The sequence below is a fragment of the Macaca mulatta genome, chromosome 9 (assembly GCF_049350105.2).
Source record: "Macaca mulatta isolate MMU2019108-1 chromosome 9, T2T-MMU8v2.0, whole genome shotgun sequence".
Taxonomy (NCBI): Eukaryota; Metazoa; Chordata; class Mammalia; order Primates; family Cercopithecidae; genus Macaca; species Macaca mulatta.
The window spans coordinates 27,680,356-27,706,508 of record NC_133414.1 but is presented as its reverse complement, the minus strand read 5'-3'; the positions used below and the strand labels follow the sequence as shown (position 1 = coordinate 27,706,508).

General features: G+C 40.5%; 1 protein-coding gene across 2 annotated transcripts in view; it reads right to left on the bottom strand.

Moving 5' to 3' along the window:
• GAD2 (glutamate decarboxylase 2) overlaps nt 1-26,153 on the bottom strand; it is an 89,524-nt gene that overhangs the window by 34,476 nt on the left and 28,895 nt on the right. For both annotated transcript variants that reach the window (NM_001265854.1, XM_015146642.3), the window contains 3 exon segments: nt 399-515; nt 1,966-2,020; nt 23,815-23,894. In NM_001265854.1, the coding sequence (NP_001252783.1) occupies nt 399-515; nt 1,966-2,020; nt 23,815-23,894 (252 nt within the window).

Here is a 26,153-nt window from a genome sequence, read left to right as displayed (position 1 = left end):
TGGGTTTCCTACATAAATGCAACTCCTTTTTACTCTTTTGACCATTCTGGTAAGTGAGGAAGAGTGGGACTGTGTGCGTAGGTTATATTCCTCCATGAATGCAATGGCTCGATGAATTGAGAACAAAGTGGTCAGCCTGGGTACTGATTATAGAAATACAAATATTACCATGTTGGGGACATTAAGGTATAATCAGCTTCGGGATGCTTCTGGTGCATGGTGTGTACTGTGTGAGTTGTGTGCTAATTTGCTTCAGCCATCTTTAAAAGCGTTAATATCACCACTCTGAAAATAAGCTGATCAAGTTAAAAAAAAAAAAGAAAAGAAATTTCCTTCGTGTGTACCAGATGAAAAACATCCAAGGACATTTTAGTGGCCAGTCCCTACGGGATACTTACATCCACGTGCATCCAGATCTTATACTTTTTGCAAATGTCAGCGACAGCTAAGAGCGGATCAAATGCTCCATACACGGTGGTTCCAGCTGTGGCACTCACGAGGAAAGGAACAAATCCCTGTGCAAACGAGAAAGCCCCAAATCATGGGAAACAGAGTCAAGGGTTCTTTTAAAAAGCTGATTCGAAGCAATGGGAATTCTCTCCCTAACAGACTCGTCTGAATTTGGGGAAGCAGCAGAAGAGTTATGACAAATTGATGTTCACTCTCTGGAATCTGAGTTCTCTAGGCCATGCTGTTGGACCTGACTGTGTCTTATAAGAACAGACATTTCGATTCTCAGAAGAAGCTGTAGTGAACCCAGAGGCTGTCAAAGGATGTCCCCGATACATGTATATATTCCCGGTAGACTTTCTGGCCCTTTTAACCCCCTTTGCTCACTTTCAAGTGTTCCTTATTCACACCGAGGCCTCTGAACTTCATAAATCCCCTAGAGTGAGTAGGCAGGAGAATGAAGGGAAGTAGCTTTGACCAGCCCATTATTCCTATTTGTAAAATGCCCAGATAATTCATTTGGCATTTCAGCACGGAGGAGCTAAAATACTAAGCCATGACTTTTATCCATCTAACTAGTCCTCAGTCTCTCTGGCCATGGCTAAATGAAAACTGATTGAAGTAACAGGCTGGAAGAAGGCAGCAGAATGCCACAGACAGGATCGCCATAGTCCCTCATTCCATAAGGACTCTGTCCTGTCTATAGAATGTGATGTTACAGTGTCAGTCTTTAGGTGGCAGCAAAGGTTTAATCTTGTAGTTGATGTTACTAGAAGTAGTTCTAGTACCTGCACAAGAACGAGGGAAACCTTCTCCTGCTGCCTGCACTTAGTAAACCAAAACCAAACGAATAAGGGCATATGAACGTAAATAATGATTTCTGAGTTCCTAATAATAAATGCATGTGTATGTTATTAAATCAGGAACTGTAGATTATATCTACCAAATGGTAAACAGAGAATTCTAGAAACAAATTCTCTGATTTGTGAGCCATTCCAGGTTGTAAATGACTTTCCAGAGCTTTGGGAATCTTGGCCAGGCATTCAAAACCTGTTACTTCTGAAAAGAGTTCTAAATTGCTTCTTGCAAAATAAGATGTCTGGAGAGCCAATGCTAACATCATGCACCTAGACAGGAAAAACTGGCCCCTTTTGAAGAACCGCACCAGAGTTCCTCACATACTACATTAGCATTCTGCTATTTCCCTGCCTCCGAAAATACTCTTTCAAATGTGTTTGTGTTTCATGCCAACCCTCAGTACCTAGGAAGACAAATGCTTTGGAAACTCTCACTGTATCTCTGTATATAATATTTATTCAGCAATTTAAACTTTTCTAAAGCAGAGCCTATAACCCAGAGAAATAAATAGTGACTGGATGCAGAATTCTACATTCTCATTAAACCTGGGAAATTGAGGTTTGGATCCTCTTTTAAAAATAAAACCAAAACACACTTTGTTCTCTGCTGGATGAAAATAGAAATATGGGCTGGATAAAGATCCCAGCAGAAACTTACTTTCTGTTTGGCTTCGAGAATCCTTCTTTCAAGATCAGATGGGATCATTTTCCCTCTGGAAGGAAAAAGAAATATAGATTTGCTTTGAATAATTTGCTTCATCATCTTTACAATGTAAGTGGCCGTAGGAGAGTAAAGTCCAACCCCAAACTGTTGAACAACTAGTTGACTGTTTCCAGGAAGGATGTATTTGGCCATGTTAGCAACCTCCAGAGAGCTATTTTGACTTAAAGAATGTTTCTCTGCCTCCCGTACCATGATTATTATAATAGTAAGCAAAGCAGTATCTGTGTTTTTGTTTTAGGAAAGAAGCATTTTTAGGGTTGAAAGGATGTTTGGAACGTGAGCCCATGAATTTTTGGCCTTCTTTATGCTTTTAGCACTTGGAATGTCATTAGGTAGCTCATCCAGATGTTTCAGAATGGATTTTCTCTTCCTGCTGTTTCAATGGTATGTGAAATTGCAGGTCGGTTTATTAAAAGATTTGGAATAAAAAGGTTTTTCTGAACTCTCCTTTCATTGCCAAACATTTTGCTCCAAATCAGGCTTGTTTTAACTGAATTAAGAGGATGACTTAATAAGAAGGTTCTGTGCACAGCAGAGGGTCATGGTAATCGTTCTACGGAGAACAACATAATATGGTCAGGAGTCTGCAAAACGTGCCAGAAATGATGGTCATGCCTCATCCGGGCAGGTAAATGCATCCCTTAAAGCAGTGATTTCCAACCTGATCAGATCAGGCTGTACTAAAGCACCTTGCTCCTGCTCTGATATAAACAAAATGTTCAAATTTCTGAGAAAATGTGGGTATTATCTTTACCTTTTACATAAAGTTTAAAGCACATTAAATTGCCATAGTATTTTTGCAGGTAAACAAGAAAACTGAGAATGAGAACTCTTAGAAATTGTTTTTTGCAAATCTTGAATTTTACCCAAGTTTACCACAAGTTAAACACCTTTGCTTGGGAGAATTTTGGGTAGACTAGCTTGACAATCATTATTTGCTCATTAAATCATATCATACTTAACATTTTATTAAGTATAAGGCATTAAGATGGCACTGAGGAGTCAGAGATGAGGGTCCATTCGAATTGGAAGGGGCTCCAAGACATGCCTGATTCTAGTTGAACCTTCTCATTTTTCAAATAAGGCAACAGCCTGAGAGGAGAAGTGACTGCCCAAGATCAAATACCGGTAAAAGTCCAGGGAGTAACTAGAAATATCATCTAAGCTTCCAGAACAAACTCAAAGGTGCCAAACATATAGGAAATCTGTTTGGAAAGTTTGGATTATTTTAAGATAAGATAAATCTTTCAAGATCACAGCTGACTTTCACGAACGAGAGGTGTTATCCAAACCTGCCGGGAAAACAGTAACGAACGTACAGTCTGTTTCTTTCCTGTATCAGCGAGATGTGGGCAGGAGGAGGGAGTAGGCTTGTCAAACCATCAACTCATGCACCTCTGGCAGATTGGAAAGAAATGGGGGTGGCTCTAGTCTCTCCTGGACACTCTGCCTTCCAAACCTGTATTTGTTTTGTCTACTTAGGACCCAGAGCCTGACATATGGCAGGTGGTAGATAAACATTTGTTGGAGGAATATGACTAGAAGGGAAAGTTTAACCTAAGGCTAGTAATATGTTTACCTTAATGTCTGACCAGATAGTGAATAGGGAGGCCTTGGGGGAGGAAACTTGCCATCTTTTTCTCTATTTTAGAATTGGCCGAATTACCTTAGAATGCTGGTTCTTAAAATGTAGTGAGCATAATAATCGCCCAAGTCCCTGTTTAAAATGCGTGGCCCCATTCTTAGGGCTTTTGATTTAGTAGGTCAGCATAGGACCCCGGAATTAATTCATTCCACACATATTTATTGCGCACTTGCTGAGTTCCAAGCAGCATTGTAGGAACTGGGGTAGCAGGGTAAACGAGACAGCTTCTACTCTCCAGGGCTTCCATGCTATCAAGGGAGACAAATAAACTAATAAATAGACAAATATGCACAAGAATCTGCATGTTCATCAGTCACCCAGGTGATTCTGATGAAGGAAGACCTGGGTCCATATGTTAGGAAAAGCTGCTTGGGACATTTTAGCCTGGGAGGTATTTAAATAACTGTGTAACACACAAAGTACTTTTCATACGTGCCATGGTTTGGAGCCTTCATGGCTGCAAGGCAGTGAGCAGAAGGAGCTCCAGATGTAGCTTTGTCCATCCCCTGCCTGCCCATATGTTGCGGGGACAGAGACGACTGGGTGACAACCAGCAGATTGTCCCCTGCAGGTTAGAGGCTGTCGCGTCAGTCCTGGCCTTTCTGCACAAGCATCGCCTGGTGCCTGGGAGGCTTTGGATGGCGACTGTTCCATACTCTTTGTGTGGTCCAAAAGTATTTCTATAACGTAAGCGTATATCTTTAATAATTACACATCCAGCCTTTAAGCTTACAATTAAGTAGCCACTGATGCTTTATAACACTGCTCTCAGTTAGCTGTTAGTGTTAAGAAGGGACTGCTACTAAAGTCATGGCCATTGAAACAGACTGCTGCTTTGGACAAAGTGTTTTGCATTAAGATGCTTGGTTAGCAGTAGCCTTTAGGAAGTCGTATGACGCTGGCCAGGCGTGGTGGCTCACGCCTGTAATCCCAGTAATTTGGGAGGCCAAGGTAGGCGGATCACGAAGTCAAGATATTGAGACCATCCTGGCCAACATGGTGAAACCTCGTCTCTACTAAAGATAGAAAAATTAGCTGGGCATGGTGGTGCACGCCTATAGTCCCAGCTACTTCGGGTGGCTGAGGCAGGAGAATTGCTTGAACCTGGGAGGCAGAGGTTGCAGTGAGCTGAGATCGTGCTACTGCACTCCAGCCTGGGCGAGAAAGCGAGACTCCATCTCAAAAAAAAAAAAAAAAAAAAAAAGTCGTATGATGCTATAGGGTCAGATAACTCCCTTAAGTTGACTGGGCAAAATCCCAGGAAGAGTGACAGGTAGAACCACCAGCAGGAAAGATCTTCTCTTCGTGGGAAGAAGCAAAAAGACACAGAATGTATCTCGGACCATGGCCCCAGATTCATGCCTAACTCCCCATAGCTCCAAAGGAAAGAACTGATTATCTTACCAAAGAAAGCAGGTTACTGGAGAGTCTGTATTTCTAGGCAGGCTTGCAGATGGTCACATATGGGGTGCTTGAGTCACTAGTTGACCCTGTTCATTGGCCCTGCTGAAACTAGAGATACTACCAGCCTTTCCTAAGTGAGTAGGGCTTAGCTCTATTCCTAAAAACATGAGTGCAAAGAAGAAAGTATTCATACATCCTTCGTGTTAGAAATTGACTAAGGTTATATAATAGCAACACTACCAGCAGCAATGATAAATGACCAGTGTTAGAAGCAGTAACTGTGAGATCCCTGCTCCTCCTCTCGACCCTACGAGATAGTTATTTTGCACTTAGAGTGCAGATTAGGAAACTGAGGTTCAGAGAGGCAGTTGACTCTGGTTAAAAGCTTGAAATCTGGATCTGCCACAGATCATATATGCTAACTGTGTGTACTTGAAGTATGAAGCTCTTCTTTTTACTCATTTATAAAATGATAATAGTATTTGTCTCAGATTTGTCTGAGGGTTAAATAAGATAGTAGGTATAAACAATATTAAGCAAACTCTGCCTAACATTTGGTGATGCCTGTTTGACAGTCTAACGTTGTTATGTTTTTATTAGCAGTAGTATTGTTATTGTTGTCATTAGCATTATGCGACTTGCAGAATGTCACACAGCTAGCAGGAGGCAGATTTCAAATCTAGAGCTGTCTGATAGCAAAACCTAGACTCTTGGCACTGTACAACTACCTTGACTTAACAAAAACATTTTTCAGGTTGAGTTCTAGGATTGTAATGACATATGCAAAATGTCCATGTGGTTTTCTGGAAGCCTCCTGAATTCAGTAGTCCAGTGACCCCAATTACTGCTATCAGCACTGGCTAGTAAATAATAAAAGCATGTAACCTCGTCTTAAAACATATTTGATGATGTTGTTCTACCTAGTGTAGCATCCAAATGCAATAGCAGTAACAAAAACCTGCTAGTTGTTTGTTTATATTTGCTTTTTAAACTGGTCAGTGCTAGGCAAGACTATCCTATTAAGATAGCAAGGAGAGTTAATGGATGTAGGTGAATTTTCAAATTGCACAGACTGTGTAGTGACTAGAGAAATTGCATAGACTCACTTGGGGAAAAAAACTGTTGAAGATGAATTGCAGAGAAGCAGCAAAAATTACCAGAGATTTCTCCTGGGGAAAAGAGCTCCCCGTGTCTTTACATAGCTGATACTAACATGGGTAGCCTGTCTTAGGAAAGGATCCTAAGATAAATAAACTAACAAAAGTCAAAACTGGCCATTTAAGAAGTACTTGTATTACAAAACCAAGCCCTTTGCAAAGAATTTTACCATAATTATAAATAGTGAACTTCCTATTTGCTATAAATAATGAATCCAAATACATAGTTGGATTTGGAAAAAGAACTTTAACTATAATGATCAATATTTTTCTCTTTTAAGATTTGTTTTCCAATGTGCACAATTGAATCACTTAGCATTATTGTCAAGTTATAAGAAAAGGATATTTTGGGTGATTTTTTGTGTATAATTCTAGTAATATTATTCTTTCCATTGACTTCCTCCAAAAGCATTTACTTAGCACACATACTATGACTATACAACAATGCAAGTGACGTGCAACTGAGACTCCAGTCATGATATGGTAAGGAGATATTTTCTTTTGTCTATGAAACCTCCTTACTGCTGCCCTTGAAGGGTAGTATTAGAGCTGACAGGGAGGTATATGACGAGGGAAACTGTATGGGCAAGAAGGTGTGCTGACCACCTCACACCACTCCTCCTTCTCCCCAAACTACTGTCCCTCTTCCCTAAAAGTATCTGTAGAGAGACAGAAAAAAGGATTATGATAAAAGGTTCAAGTTACCATGTACCATTTATTTAGAGTAGCCAAACCATGCTTGGCTACTCTAAATAAATAACTTTGGAGTCCAAGAGGAAATCAAGATGGCAATTACAGAACATTAAAAATTAATGACATGAGAATAAAACTTATAAAAACATGAGAAGCATCCTAAATCATTCTCAGAGGAAAATGTATGCCCTGAGTGCTTCTGAAATTAAATAACAGAGAATAAAAATAACTAAATTGATTAATCCAAAAAGCTGGGGAAACAACAACAGTGTGGGCAGAAAGAAGAAATAATTTTTTTAGTGAATTAGAAAACTTAACAAAAAGTAAACGTAATAAATTCAAAAGATGGGACATTGAAAATATCAATAAATACACAAATATCTGATTAGTCCAATAAATAAAAGAGAGAAAATGTAACATTTGAAAGGACAGAGATGTTATGAATAAAGAGATTTTAATATTTTTAAAGCATTCTATGTAAAGCTTTATAATAATCTTAAAGTTTTTGAGAAAATAAATAATTTTTCCCTCAGAAAGGTAAATTACAAGAATTGATTCAAGCATATAAAGAAATCTGAAAAAAAAACCCCAAAAACCTAATAACCAAGAAATAAGTGGGAGAAAAGTTGCCAAAAATCTGTCCCCGCCTCAAAATGCCAGGCCTGGATAGTACATTTTAGCAAGTTTACTAATAACATATAATACTCTTTAAACTCTTATAGAGAAGACAAAAGAAAGCTGCAGAATGAATTTTCTGAAGCTAGATAATTCTGAAAGCAAAACTTGTCAGAGATAGCCCAGAGAAACCTACAGATACATCTTACAAATATAGCTACAATAATCCTAAATATAATATTGGAAAATATAATCCTGAAGGAAATTCAAGATTAGCATTGGATCAAGTGGGATTTGTTGCAAGAATGCAACGGTGTGTACTACTAGGAAATCCTTTTAGCACAACTCATCAATAGACCAAAGTTAGTCATCTAACCAAAGATGACCAAAGTTAGTCATCTTAACCAAAGATGACCAAAGTTAGTCATCTTAACCAAAGTTAATGTCATTTCAATTGATGTCTAAAAGGCATTTTATGAAAGTGAACATCCATTCCAGAAGAGAAGGAAGTGGGTGAGGAGAAGGAGAAAGAGAAGAGGGTGGGAAGAGATGAAACAAAAGAATTCTTGGTAAATTAAGAAGACACTTTTTTTTTTTTTTTGAGACGGAGTCTCGCCTTGTCACCTATCCTGGAGTGCATTGGTGTCATCTTGGCTCACTGCAAGCTCTGCTTCCTGGGTTCACACAATTCTCTTGCCTCAGCCTCCCAAGCAGCTGGGACTATAGGTGCACACCACCACGCACGGCTAATTTTTTGTATTTTTAGTAGAGATGGGGTTTCACCGTGTTGGCCAGGATGGTCTCGATCTCCTGACCTGGTGATCCACCCGCCTCGGCCTCCCAAAGTGCTGGGATTACAGGCATAAGCCACTGTGCCTGGCCTAGAAGACACTTTCTTAACAAGATTAAAAAAAAATCTACTTCAAACCAAGAGTCAACATCATATCTAAATGCAAAAGCCTAAATACATTTCCACTAAATTCGGGACAAGAACATTCTTCTTAAGAGATAGAAAATTTGAATTGACCACTAATGAATAAGGGAATTGAATCAGTAATCAAAAATCTCCCATCAAAGAAAAGCCCAGGACCTAATAGCTTCACTGGATAGTTCCTCCAAGATCAGGAGCAAGATAAGGATGCTCACTCTTGCCACTTCTATCCAACTTAGTATTGGAAGTCCTAGCCAGAGCAATTGGGTATGAAAAAGAAGTAAAAGGCATTCAAATCAGAAAAGAATAAGCTATTGTCTCTGTTTTTAGATGATGTAATCTTATATAGAGAAAACCAAAAACTTCACCAGAAAGTTGTCAGAACTATAAATGAATTCAGTAAAATTCCAAGATATGAAAATTAACACACAAAAATCAGTTGTGCTACCATACACTAGAAAAAAACTATCCAGAAAAGAAATCAAATTTCATTTACATGCCATCAAAAAGAATAAAATACTTAGAAATAAATTTAACCATAAAGGTGAGAGATCAATACAATGAGACTATAAAACATTGATGAAAGAAATTGTTGAAACACACAAATAAATGGAAAGATATCTTATGCTGATGAACTGGAAGAGTCAATATTGTCAAAATGTCTATACTACCCAAAGCTATCTACAGATTCAATTGAAATACCTGTCAAAATTTCAATGGCATTTTTCACAGAAATAGAAAAAACAATCTCAAAAATTCATATGGAAACACAACCATGAATAGCTAAAGTAATCTTGAAAAAGGAGAACAAAGCTGGAAACATGCTTCTTGATCTCAAATTATATTACAAAGCTATGTAATAAAAACAGTATGCACTGGAATAAAAACAGATACACAGACCAATGGAACAAAGAGAAAACCCAGAAATAAACCTAGGCACAAGTGGTCAACTAATCATCAGCAAAGGTGCCATATATACACAATGGGGAAAGAACAATCTTTTTGATAAATAGTGCCAGGAGAATTGGATATCCACATGAAACAAATTAAAATTCGATCGTTATGTTACACCATACACAAAAATCAACTCAAAATGGACTGAAGACTTACCTAAGACCTGAAACTGTTACTAGAAGAAAACATAGGGGAAAACTTCCATGACATTGGTCTTGGCAATGACTTTTTGGATGTGATACCAACAGCAGAGGCAATAAAAGCAAAAAGAAACAAGTATGACTATACAAAACTAAAGTTTCTGCACAGTAAAGGAAACAGTTAACAAAATGAAAAGGCACCCCATGGAATGGGAGTAAATATTTGCAACCTTATATCAGATAAAAGGTTATATCCAAAACATATAAGGACCTCATACAACTCAATAGCAAAAACTCCCAAATAACCTAATTTAAAAATAGACAAAGAATATGAATAGACCTGTTTCCAAAGAAGACATATGTATATAAAAAGGTGCTAATCACTAATCATGACTAATTTTCAGGGAAATGCAAATCAAAACCACAACGAGATATCACCTAACATTTGTTAAGATGACTATTATAAAAAAGTCAAAAGATAACAAGTGCTGGAGAGGACACAGAGAAAAGAGAACCTTTATACGTTGGTGTAGCCCTTATAGAAAACAGCATGAAAGTTCCTCAAGGAAAAACAAACAAACAAACAAAAAACCCAGAAATTCCATATAATCCAGAAATCCCAGTTCTGGGTATGTATCCAAAGGAAATAAAATCACTGTCTCAAAGAAAAAAACACACTTCCATGTTCACTGCAGCATTACTCACAATAGCCAAGATTTAGAAACAACCTATGTGTCTGTCAACAGGTAAACAAAGAAAAAATACAATAAATATATAAATGGAATATTACTCAGTTATAAAAAAGAACTGTCACATGACAGGTTCTGTCATGTGACAACATGGATGAAACTGGAGGACATCATGCTAAGTAAAATAAGCCAGACACAGAAAGACAAATAGTGCATGATGTCATTTATATATACAGAATCTAAAAAAGTCAAACTCATACAAATAGTAGATGGGTGATTAACAGGGTTTGAAGGTATTGGAACACCATTTGGCCAAAAAGAAAGAAAGGAAGGAAGGAAGAAATGAAGGAAGGAAGGAAGGAAGGAAGGAAGGAAGAAGAAAATATTACATACTTACCAAACACCATAGACCAAAATAAATTTCAGTTAAATCAACTATTTAAATAATAACACAAAGTTTCTAGGGGAAAACAAATGAATATTAACATGTTCTAAGAATGGAAAACATTTTCTAAAGACATTAAAGGTAAAAAATAAGTAATTGATGATCACTCTGACTACTATAAATTGAAACATTTTAAAAGATACAACAAATTAAATCAAAAAGCAGATGACACATTTTAGAAAACATTTGCAACACACAGGACAAAAGAGAGCTTTGTTTTCTTTTTCTTTTCGGACTATAACTGATAAGTATAAAGTACTCAACTTTGCAAGGATAAATGCTTGAGGGGATGGATACCCTATTCTCCATGACTTGCTTATTTCACGTTGCATGCCTGTGTCTGTCAAAACATCTCATGTACCCCATAAACATATATACCAACTATGACCCACAAAAATAAAACAAATACTCAGGTTTGCTAATTATCAAAATGTAAATAAAAACATGAATAATAAAAAAGCTCCATCCATCAGATTGACACACATCACTTAAGGTTTTAATTCCTAGCATGAGTGAGGACATAGTGGGTAGGCACCCCTTTGTAGTACTGTGGGAGTGTAAACTGGCTGAGTCTTTTCTGAAGGCAACATGACAGCAAGTATCATAACTCAGCATAGACACAGTCCTGGGCTCAGAAATTCTACATCTGGGAAGTGTTTTTGGTTTCTTTTTTGGTTTTGTTTTTGAGATGGAATCTTGCTCTGTCGCCCACGCTGGAGTGCAGTGGCGCGATCTTGGCTCACTGCAACCTTCACCTGTGGGGTTCAAGTGATTCTCCTGCCTCAGCCTCCCGAGTAGCCGGGAATAAGCCATGTGCCATCACACCTAGCCAATTTTTTATTTTTAGTAGAGACATGGCTTCACCATGTTGGTCAGGCTGGTCTCAAACTCCTGACCTCAGGTGATCCGCCCACCTTGGCCCTCCAAAGTGCTGGGATTACGGGGGTGAGCCACTACACCCAGACGGAAGTTATTTTAAGAAAATAATACAAGGATATGTGCAAATATTTAGCTGCAATAATGTTTATAACAGCATTTTTTATTTTTTTATTTTTTTTATTTTTTTTAAAAATTTATTTATTATTATTATACTTTAAGTTGTAGGGTACATGTGCATAACGTGCAGGTTTGTTACATATGTATACTTGTGCCATGTTGCTGTGCTGCACCCATCAACTCGTCATTTACATCAGGTATAACTCCCAATGCAATCCCTCCCCCCTCCCCCCTCCCCATGATAGGCCCCGGTGTGTGATGTTCCCCTTCCTGAGTCCGAGTGATCTCATTGTTCAGTTCCCACCTATGAGTGAGAACATGCGGTGTTTGGTTTTCTGTTCTTGTGATAGTTTGCTAAGAATGATGGATTCCAGCTGCATCCAAGTCCCTACAAAGGACTCAAACTCATCCTTTTTTATGGCTGCATAGTATTCCATGGTGTATATGTGCCACATTTTCTTAATCCAATCTGTCACTGATGGACATTTGGGTTGATTCCAAGTCTTTGCTATTGTGAATAGTTATAACAGCATTTTTTAATAGTAAAAGTTTAAAACAACTTAATGTTCAACAACAGATTTGTTAAGGAATACAAATTCTAAACAGTAGATTATTAGTGAATGAGAATTGTGTTGAAGAATTTCTAAGGCATGCAAATTGTCCATAATATTTGTTATGTAAAAAACAAATTTCTAATCAGTAATTACTTATAGTTTCTTTTATGTTAAGATATATGTAAATATATTTTAAACTACATGCATCAAACATTATGAGAGACTATAGGTTCTTTTATTTGCTTATTTTTCTACAATGAATATGTGTGGCTTCTGAAATAGGAGAATTGTGTTGTCATTATTATTTTTACAAAGCAGCCATCTCTTATATAACACAATATAAATTAACTCAAAATAGATCAGAGATCTAAATGTAAGAACTAAAACTATAAAACTCTTAGAAGAAAACATAGGACAAAACATTCATAACATTGGATTTGGCAATGATTTCTTGGAGATCACACCAAAGGTTCAGGCAACAAAAGAAAAAAAATAGAAAACTCTGACTTCATGAACATTACAAACTTGCACAACAAAAGATACTATCAACAGAGTAAGAAGGAAACTCACAGAACGGGAGAAAATATTTGCAAATTATATATCTGATAAAGGATTAATATCTAGAATAAAGAAGTCCTAAAACTCAACAACAAAAATAACAAAATGAATCCAAAAGACCTGAGTAAACATTTCTCCAAAAAAAGCATACAAATGTCCACTAAGCACTAAGCACATGAAAAAAAATCCTCAACAGCACTAATCATCAGGGAAATGCAAACGAAAACCACAGTGAAATACCACTGCATACCCATAAGGATGGCTGCTATGAAAAACAAGCAAACGAACCAAAAGTCCCAAAAATAACAAGTGTCGGTGAGGATGTGGAGAAATTGCAACTCTGGGCACTGCTGGCAGGAATGTAAAATGATATAACAGTTGCGGAAAAAAGTGTGATGGTTCCTCAACAGATTAAAGATGTGATCCAGCAATTCAATTGTTAGGTATCTACTCCAAAACAACTGAAAGCAGAGTCTCGAAGATGTAATTTTTCACCCCATATTCATTGCAGCATTATTCCTATTAGTCAATGGCGGAAGTAACCCTGGGCATAGTGGCTCATGCCTGTAATCCCAGCACTTTGGAAGGCTGAGGTGGGTGGAACACCTGAGGTCAGGAGTTTGAGACCAGCCTAACTAATATGGTGAAACCCCGTCTCTACTAAAAATATAAAAATTAGCCAGGCATGGTGGTGTGCACCTGTAGGCCCAGCTACTCAAGAGGCCGAGGCAGGAGATTCGCTTGAACCTGGGAGGCAGAAGTTGCAGTGAGCCAACAGTACACCATTGCACTCCAGCCTCGGTGACAGAGTGAGATTCTGTCTCAAAAAAAAAAAAAAAAAAAAAAGTGGAAGCAACGCAAGTAAGTATGCATAAATGAACGGATAAACAAAATGTGATCTACACATACAACGGAATATTATTCAGCCTTAAAAAGGAAGGAAATTCTGACACATGCTACAACATGGATGAACCTTGAGAACATTGTGAAATAGACAAGTTACAAAAAGTTGAATCCTGTATGATTCTGTTCATGTAAGTGAAGTACCTGGAGTAGTAAAATTCGTAGAGACAGTGTAGTGGGCATTTCCTGGGGATAGTAGGGAGGGTGTGGTGGGGAGTTAGTGTTAAATGAGCACGGAATTTCAGTTTTGCAACGTGACAAGAGTTCTGGAGATGAATATTGATGATGGTTGCACAACAATATGTGTATTTCATACCACTGAAATGCACACTTAAAAATGGCTCAGATCGGAAATTTTATGTTATGTGTATTTTATCACAATAAAAAAAGGAGCTCTGTTTAAACGCGTGAACACTAAGGGTTCTCTTCTGACTCCACACCCTGACTCTTCACTTACAAGTCATGTGACCTTAGACATATTCCCTGTGACAGGCTATGAAAGAAAACTTGCCATACTGTTTAAAACTGTGTGTGTGGAATCACTTCACAAACTATGTCAGCACCAGATAAATGTGCAAGAATATACTGTTTTGTGTCTCTAATTAAATGAATTAATTAGGTCAATTTTGTAAAGTGGCTAGAACTGTGCCTCTCAATCAGTGCCAGCTGTTATTATAGTCCTTCCTGAGACAGGGCAGAATGAAGTACACACAGGACTAGCATCCCTGAGTTCTCTGCATCTACACCCACAGGAAATACGCCACTCAGAGGGCTTCCCACAGTCCTGCTCAGGAATAATTTATTCGGTGTCTCTGTGAAGTCTAGCCCGCTACAATGTACTGAACAGCTCCCCAAGGACCTGAAAGAGTTAATTAGCGTCCCTAACCACCTTCAGGCACTGGCTACAATCCAGCTAATTTAATAAAAGAGTATAATGACCCCAGGTTATTTATACTTCGAATTGTTTAAATCAATTGTATGATACAGTGTGGTACTAAAAAGCGCAGGGAAGTGTAGTCTAACTGTAATTTATAAAGCTGGAGTGATAACGTTTAAAAGAAAGGCTAAAATGTATATAAAAGCACTAGTAGCTAATTTGTGGCATAAAAGCATTAATCAAAATGACTAACAGAATTCTTGTACTACATGGGAGCTAGGAAAGCCGGTGACTCTTGTAGTCCTCTGACACTAGGTATCATGCGTCTTGGTCAGATTTATTTTCTGTAAGGTTTTAAAACAAATTACGAGTAATTTAGATAATGTAAGGGGAGCCCTGAAGGGAGGAGAAAGAGAAGGAGAAATGGAAGAGAGCAGGGAGAACGAGTGGAAGAAGGTGCTAGAGCATATCAATTTGTTTTTTCTTTTTTTGAGGTGGAGTCGGCGGGGCGCGGTGACGCACTCCTGTAATCCCAGAACTTTGGGAAGCTGAGGTCGGGACAGGGGGGCGGGGGGAATCACCTGACATCAGGAGTTCGAGACCAGCCTGGCCAACACAGTGAAACCCCCGTCTCTACTGAAAAAAAAAAATACAAAAAAATTAGCCAGGCGTGGTGACAGGCACCTGTAATCCCAGCTACTCGGGAGGCGGAGGCAGGAGAATTACTTGAACCCAGGAGGTGGAAATTGCAGTGAGCGGAGATCGCGCCACTGAACTCCAGCCTGGGCAACAAGAGTGAGACTCCGTTTCAAAAAGTAAACAAATAAATAAAATAAAAATTACAATTACAAAAAGAGACTGAGTCTCCCTCTGTCTCCCAGGCTGGAGTGCAGTGGCACGATCTCAGCTCACTGCAAGCTCTGCCTCCCGGGTTCAAGCTATTCTCCTGCCTCAGCCTCAGCCTCCCACCCAGCCGAGCCACCGCACCCAGCCGAGGATATTAATTTCTAAAAATACTTTTGAGTTCATACTGATAATAAATGAGAGAGAGCAAGGGGGTGGGGAGAGAGAACAAAAAGACAAAATCTCTTCTCTACAGTGGAATGAAAGGACTAATAAATACAGAAGAAATGACGGAGTTAGAAAATTACTGTTCTGTAACCATCACAACAATAATTCAGCGAAAAATCATCAGTAGATGCTAAACTAGTGGGTGAACATTTTAGAAGCAACGGGGTATTTATGTAGACACAAAGCATCCCCTGCAAGATACTTATTAACTGCAAAGGAGAAAATAGTCATTTCATAGTGGAGTGACCTGGCAGACGCTGCCTTCACCAAAAAATCAAAGTTGATATTACTGATAATGGGACGAACCTCCAGATGAGATGCACTCAAGCAAGCCAAGCTTCACCTCCTGAAAGTCCTGAGCCAAATGCATCACTTGAATCTAATCATGGGAAAACAACCAGACAAATCCAAATCACCTGCAAACTAAATGGTCTCTACTCATCAAAAACATCAATGTCATGAGAGACAAAGGAAGGCAGAGGAAACGTTGCAGATTAAAGGTGACCAAAGAGACATGACGACTAAATGCCATGTGTGATCCCGGACTGGGAAAAAACAGCTATAATGGATACTATTGGGACAACTGAAGAAACGAATAAGGTATTTACATTTAATAATAGTACTCTATCTACGTCAGATTTCCTGATTTTCATAATTGGCCTGTGATTGTGTAAGTGAATATCCTTGTTTTTAGGAAACATACATTGAGATATTAAGTAAAACAGCCTGATGTCTGCAAGGAGCTTGCAAATGGTTCTCTCTCTCTCTCTATATATATAATATATATATAAATAATGTAATTAATATATGTAATATTACACTCAATATGTAATATTGGGTTTATATACAGTTTATCTTGAGAGAAAGAGAAAGCAAATGTGTCAGATTGTTCATAACTGGTGAATCTGAGTGTAAGGTATATGAGCATTCTTTTTACTATTCTTGCAATTTTCCTTTAAATTTGAAATTATTTTAATAATACAATGTAAAAAAAAAAAAGTTGGACAAGCTAAGGTCTGAGCACATTTCCAACTCTAAGGGTGTCTGATTTGAAAGTCATTAGCAGCTTGTCAACATAGGCTAAGCCCAGGCTGGCCCCTCCCCTCCTTCCTCCCCACTCCTCCCCAGTCCTTCTTGCACCTGCCATCACACATCACGCTCCTATTGCTTTCTCCTCTGTGTTTCCTTCCAATTTTAGGATTTGAAATAATTTCAGAGTTTGTGTGAGCTTCTCAGGGGAAGATTCTACATAATTTTTAGCCAAAAGACTAGGAAACTCAACAAGGAAAATTAAACCTTTGCTATTTTTTCCTTCCTTTCTTCCTTCCTTCCTCCCTCCCTCCCTCCGTCTCTTCCTTCTTCTTTTTTTTTTTCCTTCCATAATTCACATTTCCTCTCTAGCAGGTCCTCCACCTCATAGTGAAATGGGCAATAAGCCCATCTCCTTTAAACAACAAAGCCACAAGCCACCCCGGATTCAAAGCTACCCTCCAGCTTCAGCCCTGCCTCCTCCCCTTCACGACTCCACCTCCTGGACTTTGTCTGTATTAGTTCTCCCTTTTCTCATCTACCACTCACCCCAACCCACTGCAAATTGCCTTCTGCCCTCACCCCTCCACTGAAACTGCCCTTGCCATCAGCCACCTCCTCAGAAGTCATGCTGATGGGCAGTTGTTGGCCCTCATTTCACCTGTTGTAGCATTTGATTCTGCTGACCACTCCTTTCTCTGGAAACACTCTCATGGCCCTCGTGGCCCTGATTTCTGATTCTCTGACAACTCTGGCCGCTCCTCCTCAATCTCCTTTGCAGGCTGCTCTTACTCTGCCTGTCCCTGAAGTGTGGATGATCCTGAGAGTTCCTTCCCAGGCCGCCTTCTGCACGGCCTCCCTAGTGTACCTCCTGAGCTCCAGGCCCATACTTCCACCTGCCTACCAGACACTCTCACTTGGGTGTCTCATAACCTCTTCAAACTCAGTATCTCCCAATCTGAACTGTTCACCTCAGACAGGGTCCCTTATCTCAGAGAATAGCACCGCCTGGATTTAGCTGGCAAGCCAGAAGCCTGACATTCATCCTTGCCTCCTGTTTCAACCTGCTCACCAATCAGCCAACACTTCCTATTCACTCCAGCACTCCCTCTCCATTGCTCTGCATCTGGTCAGCCCACAATTCACCATCTCCCATTCATATGACTACAGCATTTACCAACTTCCAGTCTCTCATCCCATTCACTCTGCATTTAAAATACTCTTTCTAACACAAAAATATGCTGTCGTTCCCCTGCTCAAAACCCTTCAGTGAGGTCCCTTGTCTTTTAATGAGAAATCCAAATAGCTTAACATGGCTCATAAGGCCCACATGACAAGGACATTCTAACCAAGTCCTTTCTTCTTTTCAGTTCCTTGAACAAGCCAGGTTCTCTCTCACATCCATGGTTTAGAATAGGGGTCCCCCATCCCCGGGCCATGGACCAGTACTAATGGTGACCTGTTAGGAACCGGTCACATAGCAGGAGGTGAGCCCTGAGCCAGCATTCCCGCCTCAGCCCTGTCTCCTGTCAGATCGGTAGTGACATTAGATTCTCATAGGAGCAGGAACCCTACTGTGAACTGCAGATGTGAGGAATCTAGGTTGTGTGCTTCTTATGAGAATCGTAATGAATGTTTTGGGATGTCGAGGCGGGCAGATCACCTGAGGTCAGAAGTTCAAGACCAGCCTGGCCAACATGATGAAACCCCATCTCCACCAAAAATTCAAAAATTAGCCGGGCATGGTGGCGGGGGTCTGTAAACCCAACTACCCAGGAGACTGAGGCAGGAGAATCGCTGGAACCTGGGAGGCAGAGGCTGCAGTGAGCCAAGATCATGCCAGTGCACTCCAGCCTGGGTGACAGAGTGAGACTCCGTCTCAAAAAAATAAAAAAAAAAAAAAGAAAAAGAAAAGAAAAAGAATCTAACTAATGCCTGATGATGATCTGAGGTGGAACAGTTTCATCCTGAAGTCATCTGCCACCCCCACCCCTCACAGCCCTGTCTGTGGAAAAATTGTCTTCCATGAGACCTGTCCCTGGTGCCAAAAAGGTTGGGGACCTGGTTTAGAATGTGCTATGGCATCTGCCTGGGACATTTTTGCCTCTTCTTTTTATCTGGATGACTTCCATAATCCTTCCGCTAGTTGCTGAACTGGATGGGAATCAGTAACAGCCAGTACTTTCTCTATCATGGTGCTTCCCCTCCTGTGCTCCTCTCACGCTAGACTGGACTACGTCCACCATGTCTGCCATTATGTTCCAATCAAGGCCACTGCCTGCAGCCAAAAGATGGAGTTCACAGGGCTCCCACGTCCATCATATAGGAACTCCCCATTTTTCCAAATTATCTGTACAATAGAAATTTTCTCTCCTCTTCCCTTGACTGGATATTTGGGAAACATCTTTTTGCTCAGTGGCCCAAGCAGATTCTGAAATATAGCTCTGTTTTCCTTCACTAATGTTTATCTTCCTCTCTATATTAACACACTTTTCTTCTCTATTCTTAGCTATAGCTACACATCACAAATCTAGATTCCACTAATTCAAATTTTACAAATATGAATGACATGAATAAAAATTCATGAACCTCATCACTGAATATTCAACTTTTTGATAACAAGGAAAGAAAACCTCAAGCTATAACTTAGGAAATCATGTATTCACCTAACACATTTTCCTCTTTTGAATTTAATAAGTAATTTTTACAAAATAGAATATTCCTGTTTAGTTATAATACTTCACATCAAAATGAAAGCCGCGAGAACTGAAGTTTTACATTACCTTATCTTACTCCATCTTTAAGAGTATATTTAATAAAATTAAAATGCTTAATTTTCAACTATAAAAGAACCTAGTCCAAACAAATATTTACTATAACTTTGTTTGTTTGTTTTGTTTTAACTGAGAACCGTGTTTCACTTTGAACTGTCACCCAAAGTTAGCCCCTGTGACTGCTAAATAAGAAAGGGTTGGTGGGGCACAGTGGCTCATGCCTGTAATCCCAGCACTTTGGGAGGCTGAGGCGGGTGGATCACCTGAGGTCGGGAGTTCGAGACCAGCCTGACCAACATGGAGAAACCCCATCTCTACTAAAAATACAAAATTAGCTGGGCTTGGTGGTACATGCCTGTAATCCCAGCTACTCAGGAGTCTGAGACAGGAGAATCGCTTGAACCCGGGAGACAGAGGTTGCAGTGAGCCAAGGTTGTGCCATTGCACTCCAGCAGCCTGGGCAACAAGAGCAAGACTCCGTCTCAAAAAAAAAAAAAAAAAAAAAAGAAGGGGAACCAGGTCAGGCATGGTGGCTCACGCCTGTAATCCCAGAACATTGGGAGGCCAAGGCGAGTGGATCACCTGAGGTCAGGAGTTCAAGACCAGCCTGGCCAACATGGTGACACAGTGAGACCCTGTCTCTACTAAAAATACAAAAATTAGCTGGGTGTGGGGGCACACGCCTGTAATTCCAGCTACTTGGGAGGCTGAGGGAGGAGACTCTCTTGAACTGGGGGGCAGAGGTTGTGGTGAGCTGAGATTGCACCACTGCACTCCAAACTGGGTGACAGAGTGAGACCTTGTCTCAAAAAGAAAGAAAAAAAAATGTACCTCACAGGATCTTCCTCCACATGCAGCATTGGGCTTATTGCTAGAAAGACACAGACTATTCTCTTTCACTGGGACATTTCTTTTCAGTTGTGAACCTTCAACTGTCTGTAGAACATGATAAAAGCCATCACCCAGCCACTGATAGACTAATGTGTGGTAGGAAAGGGTAACTACAAGAAATGAAAGCCATAGAGAGCAGGCCCAGGCTTGTGTTTTGGGAAAGCTGAATGAACTTTACAAAGCACATTGCGGGAAACAAGCACGAACGCTGTCACCTTGTCAGCCTTACATGATGTTCTGAACTGTACATCTGACTTTTACAAGGATGTGATAATAAAAAGAAAATGGCTGCCAAGAGTGTTTTAATTGATTCTGACCCCAATGGTGGCTACAAATGACTGTCCAAGGCTTTCTCCTCAGCTCCTGAGCCCAAACACTTCAATGTCACTTAGACCATTAGGGCCAGGCTCTCAGTCTTAAACTCATGTCACAGAGATGATGTGAATTATGAATATAGAGTCAAAGATGCCATCTACCTAATAGCACAGTTAAAACTTTTTTCCAACATACTCTCATACAGGGCTGCTAGGAGAACAAATTGATGACATGTTTTGCCAGGCTAATGTGATGCATCCATTTCTTTAAAAGCATTCATAGGATTTTAATTAGTAAGAATACAAAGAAATGGTCATAAATGGAGAAGCCATGGACGCACAATGACGTTCACTGAAGGATACAAAGGTTATTTGTAACAGTAACATGAGAAATAGAAAGACGTATTAGCAGGGGACTGATATTTTGGACTTACCCCATTGTTGGATTGTTTTTAGCATTTTACGTTTGTCAGTACATTGAATCTTCATGACAATCCTATGAAGCAGGTGTCATTACTTCTTTGTTTTTTCAGATAAAGAAACTGAAGCACAGAGAGGCATTTGCCCAGACTAGTGCTGGAGCTGAGATTGGAATTTAAATAATTCAGCTCCAAAGCCAGCTCTCTAAATGTACCGTAATGCTTTCTGACATAGTCACATCTAAAATCTTATACAGTTAACTGTGTTTGTGTTTGTAATTATGTGGAAAAATACTCATGTTATCATGTCTAGTTAGAAAAAGAAAGATGAGGCCGGGCGCGGTGGCTCCCGCCTGTAATCCCAGCACTTTGAGAGGCTGAGGCGGGCGGATCACGAGGTCAGGAGACCCAGACCATCCTGCCTAACATGGTGAAACCCTGTCTCTACTAAAAAATACAACAGCAACAACAACAGCAAAAAACTGCCGGTCACGGTGGCTGGCGCCTGCAGTCCCAGCCACTCGGAAGGCTGAAGCAGAATGGCGTGAACCCGGGAGGCGGAGCTTGCAGTGAGCTGCGATCACGCCACTGCACTCCAGCCTGGGCGATAAAGTGAGACTCCGTCTTAAAAAAAAAAAAAAAAGGCGGTGCAAATAAATGTCCTCCTTTCTCCTGCTGCAAACCTCCATGTGGATGTTTGGTGTCACTGCTGTTGGCAAGTGAACCTCAGTTTGGTTCGCTAACAGAGGTAAACATGGCTATTTTTAGAGCTTGCTTTCTTTCTTTTTTCTGTTCCTTTTTCTTTTTTTCTTTTTCTTTTTTTGAGATGGAGTCTTGCTTTGTCGCCCAGGCTGGAGTGCAGAGACATGATCTTGGCTCACTGCAACCTCCGCCTCCTGGGTTCAAGGGATTCTCCTGTGTCAGCCTCCTGAGTAGCTAGGACCACAGGCGCACTCCACCACGCCTGGCAAATTTTTGTATTTTTAGTAGAGACAGGGTTTCACCATGTTGGCCAGGCTGGTCTTGAACTCCTGACCTCAGGTTATCCACCCGCCTCAGCCTCCCAAAGTGCTGGGATTACAGATGTCAGCCACCACACCCAGTGGGATTTTTAGAGCTTTCTGAATTCCACCTGAGCAACCGTATTTGCCATGGCTGCCCCTCCCCCATGCCTCTGCTAAGGCTTGGCTTCTGGACCCCACAAGGTGCTCATTCCTCCTTCTATGGCTTTCTCAGAGGCAAGTGAACAAGAGTAACTCCATCTTGAATAGGAGCTGGGGAAAATGAGGCTCAGACCTATTGGGCTGCATTCCCAGACGGTTAAGGCATTCTAAGTCACAGGATGAGATGGGAGGTCAGCACAAGATACAGGTCATAAAGACCTTGCCAAAACCCACCGAAACCAAGATGGCCCCAAGAGTGACTTCTGGTCATCCTCCTCACTGCTACACTCTCACCAGCACCATGACAGTTTACAAATGTCATGGCAATGTCAGGAAGGTACTCTATATGGTCTAAAAAGGGGAGACATGAATAATCCACCCCTGGTTTAGCATATCATCAAGAAATAACCATAAAAATGGGCAACCAGCAGCCTCCAGGCTGCTGTGTCTATGGAGTAGCCATTCTTTTAATCCTTTACTTCCCTAATAAACTTGCTTTCACTTTACTCTATGGACTCGCCCTGAATTCTTTCTTGCGCGAGATCTAAGAACCCTCTCTTGGGATGTGGATCGGGACCCCTTTCCTGTAACAGCTTTGCTGCTGGTATTCAATCTTCTGTACCTGCCCTTGCCTTTCCCTCCACTTGTCCAACTCACTCTTAATTTAAAAAAATCCAGCTCAATTCCTGCCTGTTGCATGAAGCTTTCGATGCCTTCTCAAAGTTCAAACATGTACTTCGTGCCATGCAGTTCAACCCTGTAACTATCTCCTTCTGACGACACCTCCTCTTCCCACCTAGCTCACATCCTGGCAGGGAACCAGGATCACGTATTATGCTCTTCTAGAGCCTAGTGACATGGTGGGCAATCAGTACACATCTGACTAATAAATACAAATAAATAAATAAATGGCCAATTAAGTGGCTTCCTTTAAATTTAATGAAAATTCTTAATAAAACTTTAGAGACTGAATCTAATTTTTAGTAGGTTTCAGGCCTATAGGCCAGTGATACTTTACGTGGACATTCTAAAATCTCCCCCACAAAGCACCGTACTGAATCCCAGAGTCCCTATGAAGTTCAGGTGTCAATTAAGACAGGGATTTTCCCTGAGTCCTTTGGTTCCAGTTGTTGAGTTGCTGGTGCAATATTTACTTCCTGCTCCCTAAACTGCGCCCCCTCCTATAGTCACCCCATCAAGCTTACACAATCTATGGTGCCCAAAGTGATGACACCTCCATAAATCAGTGCTCAAAGTGCCTGCTGTTGCTAACGTGCCCAGGTGATGAATGTCTTTCTGCACTTTCTTGGTGTAGAATATTTTGATTGATTTAACACAGGTTTTGATTCAGTCAAGGGCTGTGGAAGGCTCCATGGCATCAAGGAACCACATCTGAGCAATAGAAGCAGGAGCCCATGTTAAAAGGAAACAAAGGCCGGCAGAGGCTGGGAGGGAGGTGGACTTGCTGCCCCATGGTCCTCTACTATTTTCAGACCAAAAGGCACTACTTATGTGAAATCTGCAAATTGCTCACCAACAAGAGTTGCCGATACACGCTTACCTCTCATCACATTTAATCAGAATCACGCTGTCTGTTCCAATCCCTAAGGCTGCAGCTCCCTTCTTGAGAGAAAAATGACTCTGTAAAAAATATATATATGTTTGCAATTAGTTCCATATAAAAACAAGATCCATTCCATTGGCTGTTTGTTTTCTGTTTTCCTTTTCTCCTTTTATTTCTAGTCTGTTCCTCCAAAGCCTGGGCTGCTGAGAGAAGATGGCATCCTTCACTTGTGCTTTTTTAAAAATTGTGGTGAAACAACCGGGTGTGGTGACTCACGCCTGTAATCCCAGCACTTTGGGAGGCTAAGGCGGGCAGATCACAAGGTCAGGAGTATGAGACCAGCCTGGCCAACATAGTGAAACCCTGTTGCTATAGGACAAAAAAAAAAAAAAAAAAAAAAAAAATTAGCTGGGTGTGGTGGCAGGCGCCTGTAATTCCAACTACTCAGGACGCTGAGGCAGGAGAATCACTTGAACCCGGGAGACGGAGGTTGCAGTGAGCCAAGATCGTGCCATTGCACTCCAACCTGGGAGACAAGAGTGAAACTCCGTCTCAAAAAAAAAAAAAAAAAAAAAAAGTGGTGAAACAATATAACTTAAATGCCATCTTAGCCATTTTTATTTATTTATTTTTATTTTTATTTTAAGTTCCAGGGTACATGTGCAGGATGTGCAGGTTTGTCACATAGGTAAACGTGTGCCATGATGGTATTAAGCCCAGCATGCATTAGCTATTTTTCCCAATGCTCTGCCTCCCCCCACACCCCCAACCCCAGCACTGACAGGCACCACTGTGCATTATTAACTTTTTTTGAGATGGAGTTTTGCTTTTGTCACTCAGGCTGGCGTGCAATGGTGCAATCTCAGCTCACTGCAACCCCTGCCTCCTGGGTTCCAGTGATTCTCCTGCCTCAGCCTCTCAAGTAGCTGGGTTTACAAGTGCCTGCCACCATGCCTGGCTAATTTTTGATATTTTTAGTGGAAATGGGGTTTCACCATGTTGGCCAGGCTGGTTTCAAACTCCTGACCTCAGGTGATCCACCTGCCTCGACCTCCCGAAGTGCTGGGATTACAGGCATGAGCCACCGCACCCAGCCTTATTAACCATTTTTAAGTGTATATTTCAGTGGCCTCAAGTATATTCACAGTGTTGTGCAAACCATCACCTCCATCCATCTTCAGAACTCTTTTCATCTTGCAAAACTAAAATTCCATGCCCATTAAACAACTCCTCATTCTCCCCACCCCCAGCCCCTGAAAACCACCATTCCGTTTTCTGTCTCTGAATTTAACTACTCTAAGTACCTCACATAAGTGGAACATACAGCATTTGACTTTTTGTGACTGGTTTATTTAACTTAGTATAATGTCCTCAAGGTTCACCCATGTTGTAACACGTGTGAGAATTTCCATCCTTTTTAAGGCTGAATGACATTCTGTTATATGTACGTACCACATTTTGTTTAGCCATTCATCCATTTATAGAAACAGGCTGCTTCTACCTTTTGGCTATTGTGGAATAATGCTACTGTGACATATGGGGGTACAACTGCCTCTTCAAGACTCTGCTTTCAATTGCTTTGAGGAGATACCTACAAGTGGAATTGCTAGATCATACAACACTTCTATTTTTAACTTTTCGAGGAACATTCATATAGCGCTCCATCGTGGCTGTACCATTTTACATCCCCACTCTCAGTGGATGAGGTTTGCAGTTTCTCCACATCCTCACCAACCATCATGATTTCCTGTTTTTTGGTAATAGTCATCCTAATGAATGAGAGATGGCAACTCATTATGCTTCAGATTTGCATTTCCCTAATGATCAGTGATGTTGAACATCTTGTGCTTAGCATCATGTGCTTAGTGGCCATTTGTACATTTCCTCTGGAGAAATGTCTATTCAAGTGCTTTGCCCATTTTGAATAGCGTTGTTTATTTAGTATTTGTTATTTTTGGGATTTTTGAGGGATGCTAGAAAGATGCTGGAAAGATGCTGGAAATTGTAAATGGATCCGGTAACCCGATACACAGTAACTCTAAGCCAATTTTACATACAAGGCTTAAGAATACATCAACCACCCCCAGCAGCTATGTATTGTATGGCTCTCAGGCTTATATGTTACCAAGAAGTTACACTCAGTTTCTCCCAGGTTCAGTGAAACTGAGTACACTCAGGTAGGAGGACAAGTGACCCTAAATCTAGCACTCTTTATTCCAGAGTTGCTGGAGGGGCTATTTGTTGCACAGGCAACTGCCAAGCCTGAGTCAGGCTTTGAAAAAGAGGCATCAATTGCTGGCTGGGGCAGAATGACTTGTCTGCGTGTACAGAACAGG